At 36.1% G+C, this 10,379-nt stretch overlaps 2 protein-coding genes across 3 annotated transcripts; one reads left to right on the top strand and one right to left on the bottom strand.

Annotated features, from left to right (window-relative positions):
- Positions 1 to 1,805: 1,805 nt before the first annotated feature.
- LOC142552860 (remorin-like) lies at positions 1,806 to 3,191 on the top strand. Of its 2 annotated transcripts, none has more exons than XM_075662738.1 (5): positions 1,806 to 1,965; positions 2,095 to 2,148; positions 2,333 to 2,420; positions 2,531 to 2,612; positions 2,934 to 3,191. In XM_075662738.1, the coding sequence occupies exons 1-5, from the start codon at positions 1,881 to 1,883 to the stop codon at positions 3,126 to 3,128; spliced, it is 504 nt and encodes a 167-aa protein (XP_075518853.1). In that variant the 5' UTR covers positions 1,806 to 1,880; the 3' UTR covers positions 3,129 to 3,191. The 2 variants fall into 2 exon arrangements, with proteins under 2 accessions (XP_075518853.1, XP_075518862.1); XM_075662747.1 differs by having other exon boundaries at positions 2,855 to 3,191.
- Positions 3,192 to 3,451: 260 nt separating this feature from the next.
- On the bottom strand, positions 3,452 to 9,575 carry LOC142552853 (DEAD-box ATP-dependent RNA helicase 8-like). The gene is made up of 10 exons (XM_075662725.1): positions 9,118 to 9,575; positions 8,254 to 8,314; positions 7,299 to 7,533; positions 6,573 to 6,811; positions 5,745 to 5,996; positions 5,082 to 5,262; positions 4,416 to 4,504; positions 4,261 to 4,334; positions 4,058 to 4,182; positions 3,452 to 3,862 (listed from the first exon to the last, which is right to left on the bottom strand). Exons 1-9 carry the CDS (start codon positions 9,378 to 9,380, stop codon positions 4,104 to 4,106), a joined length of 1,473 nt encoding a protein of 490 aa, XP_075518840.1. The 5' UTR covers positions 9,381 to 9,575; the 3' UTR covers positions 3,452 to 3,862; positions 4,058 to 4,103.
- Between the last annotated feature and the right edge of the window lie 804 nt (positions 9,576 to 10,379).

The raw sequence follows: 10,379 nt of genomic DNA, 5'->3' as shown, positions 1-10,379 counted from the left end.
TCACAATTCCTTATGCTGGTTCATTTCTTGTAAGCACATGGAAGATTATATAAGTTGCACAAGCTATAGACTAAACTTTGAATATGCACACCAAGGGAGCCGCTCTGTTGAGGTGCAAGCAGTGGGTGTTGCAAGGTGTTGCTCATCAAAAACTTATTCAGGTATATTTACAAACACTTTGAGTGCAGCATGAAATGTGGCAAATTCTACAATGTTTTTGTGATGGAGGATTGAAAAAATGGTGAAATATACTTACCTTGAGAAGTTTTGGTTTGATGTAAAGGAGATTGATGATGACGATTTTCAGAAACTTGGATGACATCACAAAGTCGATGGAGCGGCAATTTCTTCGAGAAAATCATTGGGCACTGATAGAGGTTTGGGGGAAAGTGAGAAATAAAAAGATAAAAAAAGGTTTAAGGAAGGTGAGAGGAATAAGGGGGTTCAGGGAATGCACACTTGGATTTAACTTGATGGAAGAAAAACATGTGTCTCGGTCAATTCTTCTTCAAGTCCGTAGAACCATTCCTTTCAACCATGTGATTATACGCTGTGCTCTGAATAGTTAGAGACCAAACAAAGCAAATAAATAGCTAACTTGGCCCACTGGGCTGAATTGGTTAAATTAGCCAAAATGGGCCAAATTGGCTAGGGAGGCAATTGTTGTGTCTAAAAAATAGTTAAAAAAGCCCAACAAAAAAAGCCCAACAGATGAAGCCCAATGTAGTTGCAGTTGGCCCAGCAGAAGAACGTTGCTGCCAGTTACGGCCAATACCCAAGGTGGAAGATCGTGGGGTGATCGTGGAGAGGAGAAACCGATGTGCGGAATGTGATAAAAGGGAGGGAAGGGAATCAGAGAAAGCTCTCGACAAATTCACAAAAAATCCATAGCAAACTCTCTGCAAAATTTCTCTCATTTGTCTGTTGTTTACTTCCATTTCCAGCAATCTTTTTCTATAGATTTTAGCAATGTCCATCCAATTCTCATGTGAAAGCTTTGTTCGAATTTATAACGACATAATAAATATTGATATTGCTTATGAATTCTTCCTTTAATTTCATTATATTCCTCATTTCACGTTCTTATTTTTGGAGCTATTTCGAGGGAATTAGAACAAACGATCGAATCGAGATTCGCAACGCCTGATTAGAAGTCAGATTATTTCACAAATTCGGCACGAACACGTGCCTGGCACGCCCGCAAATTTCGTGATAAACACTATCTTTTAAACATATTTTTCTAATTATCTTCTGAAATCCACTTATTGTTGCAATTTTTTGGCCGACATAAATTGCCAGGTTGTCTGGACTAACTTGCAAGATCATCATTTTTAATTTGTAGGAAGCAAAACTAAAAAATTTCAATTGCAATACTAGTGATCCTTGACATGCGTTTACAATAATTACTTTTTTTTTAAATCTGAAATCTATATATTTTGTTAAAATTAAAAATATTCAATATTAAAGACATGGAGTTATTATATACCATTGTTATTTTTATTTATAATACCTTTCAAAAATTTACGTTGATCAAACAACATAGTAAACCTGTCGGCATGAAGGCAATTATATTCTACATTCGTACCAGCACATCTTCCCTACACCGCAGCTCTTGAGCCCAATTCGAGAAAATTTAAAACTGTATAAATAATTGATATTTATGATACGTATATACTAAAATTTCAATAAACGATTAAACCATGATACTCTCCATGCACCCTCGAAGTAGAGAATCATTCCCCTTTGAGAGTCTCGCAATCTACTGCATATACACGTTAGATACGCTGCTTTTGCTTTATCCTCCATTTCATAAAACAAATCTCGGTTCATAGATATAGATATAACAGATCATACAAATCTGTGTGTGTATAGATATATAGATGGCAAGCGGAGTGGCTGAGGGAGGTATTTCTGGGAATCCTGAAGCGGCAGCGATTGAGAAGCCGAACCATCCCGTTGTTGAAGGTAAGCCGGCTGTCTTTGCGTACGCCACCGCATGACGACGGCTCCACCAGTAGCTGTATGAAATTTATTTGATAACTTTTCGGGGATCTGAGGCATTAACGTCTGTCTCCATACTTTAAATTTGTGCAGAGGTTGTTCAAGGACCTGTTGCTAAGCAAGTTTCGAATGGTTCGCTCGACAGAGGTAGGCATTCAAACGCATTACATCTGAAGTTTGACGATCGAAAAAGATCTTTTGACATTACGAAAGTTCAGAAAGATTCAAATTTTTACTTTGTAATTTTTTCTATCAAAATATATATTTAAGTTGTGATATAATTATGATTTTTATGAGAAATTCCACGGATGAAGGACAAAATTTTTGACAGATATAGCGCTAGCAAAGCTTGAAGACGAAAAGAGACTTTCTAATATCAAAGCATGGGAGGAAAACGAAAAAGCCAAAGTAGACAACAAGTAAGACTCTGAGAAAAAGTCGTCTACGCGCTCAGATCCACAAAATCTCTCCTTATTTCCTGAAGATTTGCTATCATATGATAAATAAATAAACGATTAATCTTTTACAGCGCTCAGAAGAAAATGTCTGAGGTAGCTTCGTGGGAAAACACGAAGAAGGCATCTCTTGATGCCCAATTGAGAAAACTCGAGGTGGGTATCTTTGAAATTCTGATCCATTGCATTGGCATAGTACTAGATAATAAGGGATGCCTCTCGTGTATCTTTTGAAGTTTCTTGCATATGGTTTACTTGAAAATTGGTTTATATCAAGTTAAAGCATAACACGAGCCCAGAAACTCGGGTAACGAAATGAGTGGACAGTATTAATTTATATGTGAACAGCCAGTATAGATTTTTGATATTTCCTAATTTGATACCGTACTAGTTTGCAGTAATGTGCTCATCTGGTAAAAGTACAGTGAAATGGGCATCGGATTTTCAAAGTGTTAATTAGAACTCGAAAGTTGGCAGGAAAAGTTGGAGAAGAAGAAAGCTGAGTGCGCAGAAAGAGTGAAAAACAAGGTAGCGTTACTTCACAAGCAGGCAGAGGAAAAGAGAGCCGTGGTTGAAGCAAAGCGCGGAGAAGAAATACTCAAAGCCGAGGAAATGGCAGCTAAATATCGCGTGACCGGGCACACTCCTAGGAAAGCTTTTGGATGCTTCTAAGCTTAAATATTGCCAGACACACTCATGGATACAGAAATTTGTTTGGTTTCTTTTTTCGAAAAAGAGAAAAATATGATCCTACATTTATTAAGAGATTTGGGAAAGTGGCCTTGTTTGGATTCTCGAGGGATGTTGATGTCTTATAGTTGTACTTGTACTTATGGCTTGTGAAGAAACAACTTCGGTGTCTGAAGTTTTATGGACTGTATCTGTCTGATCGCCTAGATCAAATGCAAAATTTCAGCTTCTCGGACATAAGATAATGAATTATATATCATATACATATAATATGATAGTTTATAACTCTAATTTATTTAAAAAAATTAGCCAAACTACATGCTTATCGCAGGTGGATTCAAATAAAAATCGTTAAAAAGTTTGATATATGACCTTTTGCGAATGTTACCAAGGAGTGTAAAAAATACCGTCAAATTAGAAAATTAAAAATAAATCAATTTTCATAACTCTCCATTATTTAAATCATGCAGATTGATTTAGCTCAATCCAACATAAACAAAGAAAAAGCGTCGGTTCTTTCACAATAAGTGGATGCCATGAAATGTCCACAACTCGGGCATCTTTTACTATGAAAGGGTAATGAGATGCACAACATATTCGAAATTATGGCATCATCTGCCTTGCGAGTCCAATACAAAGTCTTTCATGACCAAGAGCATGATTTCATACAACCCTTGACCATAGACAAGGGTAAGATTTGTACCGCGATCATAATTCTGTAACAGAGAAGACTACGGTTAAAATAGGGAGGAAACAATTGTTGCCAAATTACTTTTCCAATGCCGAGGTATCTAAAGAACGAAGATTTCAAAACAAAGAAGGGAACAAATAGTTGAACAGAAACATATACACAGCTCTTTCGGTGAACCAAACATTTATGTGAATCAATACGTGTAGGTAGCACAACTCACCAGTGTAGCAACTCCCGACCATGAAACTACTAGCCCATACCACAGATCATTGGCAGTAGATAGCTTGATCTATATGTGGAGGGATCTGCTTAATCTCGGTTCCTAGTTCTTGTTCAATCCTATACCTGATAGATCGAGACATGTCTAGGTCAGAAAGATATCTAAAATGGAAACTCTATCCATATGCAGGAATAAAATCTTACAAATTGAAGCGATCCTCATAGGTGATCAGATTCACGGCTAACCCAAGGTGTCCAAACCGTCCTGATCGACCAACCTACATGTAACATGAATGTTTATGAGGAAATGGTGCCTTGAGCATGAAAAAAAACATCGGCCAAAAAACTCAAGCGTGTACCCTGTGTAAATATGTTTCTGAGTTCTTGGGAAAATCAAAATTAATTACTACGTTGACGGCTTGAATGTCTATCCCTCTCGTAAATAAGTCTGCAATTTGATCACAAGAATGAAAAAACAATGTAATCATGGATGGGAGACAAAAAAGCATTGGAATGAAATTAGAACTATGAACAAATTTGATATAGCGGTCCACACAATTAAACAATAGAAACAAGAAATTTCTAGAAAAGCTATATTGCAGTCCAGAGGAAGGATAGTTGGAAGAAAAGAATCAATGGTCAAAGGGTGGTGTAAGGCATGATAGGTTTACTACCAATTAAAAAAACAAAGTTCAAATTAAACAATATGAAAATAATTAATTCACAAACTGTACCACCCTGTGAAATAGATTTCACTTCCTCACCCCAATCCAATTGTATCACCTTTTCCCAAATGAGAAGATCAAAAGATCTAATGCATCATATCAAAAATTAAAAACCAACAATTAACACAAAGTTCTGATAAGTATAAAAGTGTACTGTTTACAGCAAATTGGTATAAAAATGACCACTCAATAAACCACCACCATAATGCTTTAGCTACGCATATGGTTTATCTACCCCAAGACAAAAACAACAAAAAACAAAAAACTGAAACATGGTCATGGTAATACTAAAGAGCATACCAGTGCAAACAAGATTCCTACAGGCACCATTGCGGAAGTCGTGAAATACTCTGTTCCGATGATCTTGAAGCATCTTAGCATGAATATAGAAGCAAGAATAGCCAAGCTCTGTAATTTTCTTAGCAAGAAGTTCTACACGATTCACAGAATTGCAAAAAATAATAGATTGGTTTATTTGAAGCTGCAACAGAAAGACAACAAATCTGTTAAAGAGCGTCTGGATGGAGAAGTCTGCTAGTTTGGATACAAAAGCACTAGGGTATATTTTTTTTTCAAAAAAAATCAGATATTAATTTTTCCTTGGATAGATTAGTGAAAAAATATTTTTTCCCTAATTGAAAAAGAAGCTGAAGGGAAAACCTAAAAATCATATTTGTGGACATTATATATAAAAGCACTTAAAAATGCCAAAACCTAAAATCCAGAAATTGCGGTCTCAAGACTTCTGCTTGAACTTAATCATTCAAAAAACTTAATTATAATTATCATATCTTAAAATAAAAATTCTTGTACTATAAAGAAAGATTTAAAAATCATTATTAATAAAGTTCTTATTTTTAAATTAAGTGCTCCTGACCCAAACTTTTCCTTGGTAAAAAAACTAAATGACCAGAAAAGGCAAAGAAAATGCACTGTAGTAAATATATGCTTAATCTTGTAAACCTTCGAAAATAGAGTATTGAGGCAGTGAACTTTCTGTCTTTCTTCCACAAAAGCATAATACTGAGTTATACCCTTGAGAGTAAGCTCGTCCATAAGGTTGATAATGTAAGGCCTTTTCAGGTACCTGTCCTTAAAATCTTTCACCGTAACAGGAAATGTAGCAGAAAACATGAGAATTTGACGATTTGAAGGCAAAAAGCCAATCAACTGCTCAATAGAAGGTTGAAACTCAGGTGACAAAAGCTTATCAGCCTGAAATATATCAGAAAAAAGAGGATAAGATCTAACCGTTACCAACCCACTTTCTAACACATCTGGAACATCATAGCTGCATTACTTCCAAAATTGAAAAAAAAGGAGGAATAGGAAACACAGAAATTTATTTATTTTTTATAAAAAGAATTGCACGATCTCATAGAAAGCCAAAAACAGGAACCAACATCATCAATTAACTTCCCACCACCAGGAATGGGAGAAGTTCTCAAAAGGAACATCAATCTAATGTGGGTAGCATCACTGCCATTTCAATTTCCCCACGCTCAATATATATACGCAATTTAACAAAGTTGGATACAAGTATAATGTACATGCCAACCTCGAATTCCCAGGCCCATAAGATGTGAAAAAGAGAATAGACCACGTGAAGCTAAGAAAAAGGAATGAAAACAAAGTTGGATACAAGTATAATGTATACATATCACACACTATGCATCAAAATGGTTTCAATTGTTAATCAACTGTAATGTATACATATCACACACTATGCATAAAATGGTTTCAATTGCTAATCAACTGCAACCAAAACATGTTGGCACTGGCAGTCCGTACCTCATCCATTGCTAGCATAGAACAATCTTTCAAAATGCAAATACCCTTTCTTGCAAGATCAAGGATTCTTCCAGGAGTCCCAACAAGTAGATGAACCCGTTGATAAAGCCGCATTATGTCATCTTTTAAGCTTGTTCCACCAGTAGTAACCATGACTTGAATTTTTAAATGCTTCCCAAGTTCTTTGCAAACTTGGGATGTTTGAAGAGCCAATTCTCTGGTCGGTACTAGAATAACAACTGCAAAGATGCTCATATGTGAAACACCACAAAAAATAACTGGACATTGCAAATATCTCCGTGACTGACACCCAAATGTACGTCCACAGAGACAATGCCGACAGACTGATATGGACCATTCAAAATGGATATAAAAGAAGAAACAACATAAGTGCATATATATCAAAAATAAAATAGTTTGCAAGACAAATAACCCCTATGATTGATCTAAAAGTATCACGGATTAAAACTAGAATGATCACGTATCATACTACCTACAATCTTAGAAAGTCTTTCCATATATCGTGTAACGGAAAAAATCAGGTGACTTTCTCAAAAGGAAATTTAAAATGTACAACAGCATATTTGACTTAACCTCAGTTTCAGCTCTCACAATCCAAAGGTCCAGCTACCATAAGCCTAATACCAGGTCCTAGTTCCCTTAAAAGGTACATCCAAAGAGACCCAGATGATAAAAGGTGAGGACAACCAAATAGATATACTGGACCTTGAATAGCATTTTTATCTTGATCAATTTTTTCCAAGGCAGGAATGCAAAAGGCAGCAGTTTTTCCAGTTCCATTTTTTGCCCTAGCTAAGATATCACTTCCAGTTAGAGCAATCGGTATGCTCTCCTCTTGGATTGGGGATGGCCTCTCAAAACCCTTCTCATATATACCCATAAGAAGTTCACGCTTCAAAAAGTAATCTTCAAATTCATTTCCTTTTGTAGCTGTAACATCCTAAAAGACAAACAAATAGCAATCAGGACTTTGTACCTACCAATATGCATACATACAAAAAAACCAGACAAAATGCCAATGAATGCTGAAGAACAATAAACTTCCTGTCTAACAACACAAGTACAACAGTCCCAAACAAAAAATACCAAAAAATCAACCTAGAAGGTTGTCCACAAAAAAAAAATGTACTCTATAATCAACTTCAGAGACTACTCGTCCAAAAGTCCAGGGCTATCAAACTGCAGATTAAAGTTACTCAAGTACATATTTTGGTTAAGAAAGAGATCGGCTTCAGTTATTTTCAGTAATATAGTAGCTCTAGATGACAAACAAGGGTCTTAGGGTTTCACGGAGCAGATTAACAATCAACTCAGCCAAAACACATAACAAAAGTATTTCCCTACGCTAGCTTAACCTCACAATAAGGCTGGTTTAAAAAGTTAGTGATTGAGCAGAAGCCTACATGAATATCCACTAACATAATTATTAGACAATGTTTCAAGTGCTTGTTGACTGATTTTATTCAGCAGTGATGAGTCAAATTTTCCTAGCATAAAATAACATAGTGATCAACTTAAGACCGTGATAATGGAAAATTTTCAAAGTATTTCCTCAACAAAGCATACAAGATAAAACGATAAAATTGGCTTTGTAGATAAAACAATGAAATCGACTTTGAATGGACACTCTACAGTAACAAGCATCGTCAGAAAATATTACCTCAGTTCTGAAACGGGTGTCCTGAGGCGGTAACTTTAAGCTTGCTTTCCAATCTTGAGCACTAGTCAAGAAGAAAAGCAATAGAAAGTAGATATTTGTGTTAATTATGATAAATCATAGACTATTAGGATTATAGATAAGTGAATGATACATGCCAATGCAAGAAATGCGTGCGTGCGTGCGTGTTTGTGTTTGTGTGTGTGTGTGTTAAAATAAAATTTCTTGTACAGCATTTGGTGAGCTAGGAGTTATTCAGGAAAAGGTCTTCCCAAAAACATGTTGGCACCATGCAGGAACAAAGAAAAACAGATCCGAGACAAACCACGAGACTTGTACCTCAACGAGACCGACAAAAACGGAAAAAAGACAAAAACTTCAATGCAGTTTCACATGCAGCAATCAATTCATAACCGCAATCTGATCTCATTAGACCTTCTGACACACTAGAACAACATTTACCGGTATTACGGTTCTAAAGATCAACACTTTCAGTAAGAAACACTAATTCAGCCAGCCACAGTTGGAAAGATTTGAGTACTTGGTCCCAGCACATTGTTTTAAAGTAACACTATACCTGAAGATTAGATTGGTTTATTTGTTTCTCGTAAAATCAAATGCCTAAACTCCAGCTCGTAGACAGCGTAGTCAATTCAATTATCACCCGGAGAAATACAAAGATCTTTAACTTTAAGATCCAATTCACACTAATTATTCGTCATAAAGACAAAAAACGGACGTGTCGAAGCCCTTTAAGAGGAATTAAGACCAACAACCAATTTATCAACTAATCACATCGTGAGAAAAGAAATTAATATAGTTTGAAGTTAAAAAAAAAAAAGAACAAGTGACTACGACGATATTAACCTCGAATCTACGGCTTCAGATTGCACAGTTTTCTCAACCTCGTTGATAGTTCCATCAGCTGGCGTTAGCTGAGTTCTTGGTAGCCATTGTTGTGGCTGAGGGTTTTGAAACAACTGATTATTATTCGGAGCTGGACCACACTGTACGTACTGCTGAGCTGGGTTTCTCGGCTGAAAACCAGGGTGCAGCCCCGCATTTGAATGCATTCCGCCACCTCGGCCACCACCCATCCCTGGCGGCGGATATCTCGCTCTCGAATTCATCACAAAGCCCTAAATACAAACACTCGATCGAAGTTTACACCCCAAAAAAAATTGCGCTAATCTCCAACGTATATATCTGTACAAAACAATATATAACCCTAAAGCTACAACCTGGATGCTGCTGCGGAATACCTTTTTTTTTTGTGTTGGCTTAGTTAAAAAGGGAGTGTGATTTGCTGCATTTAGGGGAAAGAGTGCACCATTACGTAATTTACCATAATTTGTGGGTCTATTTTGAGATTGTCTGGATTTTGTGGCTTTGTTCAAAAATGGACATAATAATGATAATTATTTGTATTAAAAGTCATTTTTATGACAAGAAGAAAATACTCTTTCTTAAAAAATTAATATTTGTTGTTCAATTTAAGAAACTTAACAAATTTGATTTACGGACCAAAAAAGACTCGAAATTAGGATCCTTCGCAGCTTCAACTTTCTGACTCTATCATTTTCCACAGGAGACCCAAGTTAGCAGATCTAAGGACCTCATCGATCCCTTCTTTGGCTTCTTCTATTTCCTTTTCAAGATTTTCGTCCAATGAATCCCCTTTTGATATATAGCTTATCTCTTCCGATCTTTAAGGTGTCCATCTTCACTTTTACTTCTGGCGAAACTTTATGATTAAGCTCAAATTTTATCTTTTCACTGTTTTCTTTCATCTCGATAAGCCTGCTGACCTTATCCAGAGTCTGGCTATCAGGATCGATGTTGTCTGGCCATGGATAATCACGTTTCTTCAACTTTTTAACCCCCCGAAAATACGAAAAATTCTTCCATTTCTTAACTTTGAACCTTTCATATCTTTAAAAAGTGAGCCACTACAAGTTCTTGGTAAAAAATCACAATTTTCAAAGTGCAAAGTCATCCCATTTCCTGAATTCTTGTCCTGTCTTCTGGATCTCCAGTCACTCTCAGATGTAATAGATAAAGTATTCATAGAAGAATTTTAAGAAATACACGATGTATTGCTTTTCAATATTCAACGTGAGCTACTTATT

This window comes from Primulina tabacum, chromosome 1, assembly GCF_025594145.1.
Source record: "Primulina tabacum isolate GXHZ01 chromosome 1, ASM2559414v2, whole genome shotgun sequence".
NCBI classification, from domain to species: Eukaryota; Viridiplantae; Streptophyta; class Magnoliopsida; order Lamiales; family Gesneriaceae; genus Primulina; species Primulina tabacum.
Note: the sequence above shows the minus strand (reverse complement) of the source record. Positions and strands in the feature narration are given on the sequence as shown.

Coding starts and splice junctions, on each gene's coding strand:
- LOC142552860 (XM_075662738.1), top strand. CDS start 1,881: ATGGCAAGCGGAGTGGCTGAGGGAGGTATTTCTGGGAATCCTGAAGCG. Junction 2,149..2,332: donor GAATGGTTCGCTCGACAGAG/GTAGGCATTCAA, acceptor AATTTTTGACAG/ATATAGCGCTAGCAAAGCTT. Junction 2,421..2,530: donor AAAGCCAAAGTAGACAACAA/GTAAGACTCTGA, acceptor AATCTTTTACAG/CGCTCAGAAGAAAATGTCTG.
- LOC142552853 (XM_075662725.1), bottom strand. CDS start 9,380: ATGAATTCGAGAGCGAGATATCCGCCGCCAGGGATGGGTGGTGGCCGA. Junction 6,812..7,298: donor AGATAAAAATGCTATTCAAG/GTCCAGTATATC, acceptor GCATCTTTGCAG/TTGTTATTCTAGTACCGACC. Junction 5,997..6,572: donor CTATGCTAGCAATGGATGAG/GTACGGACTGCC, acceptor GATATATTTCAG/GCTGATAAGCTTTTGTCACC.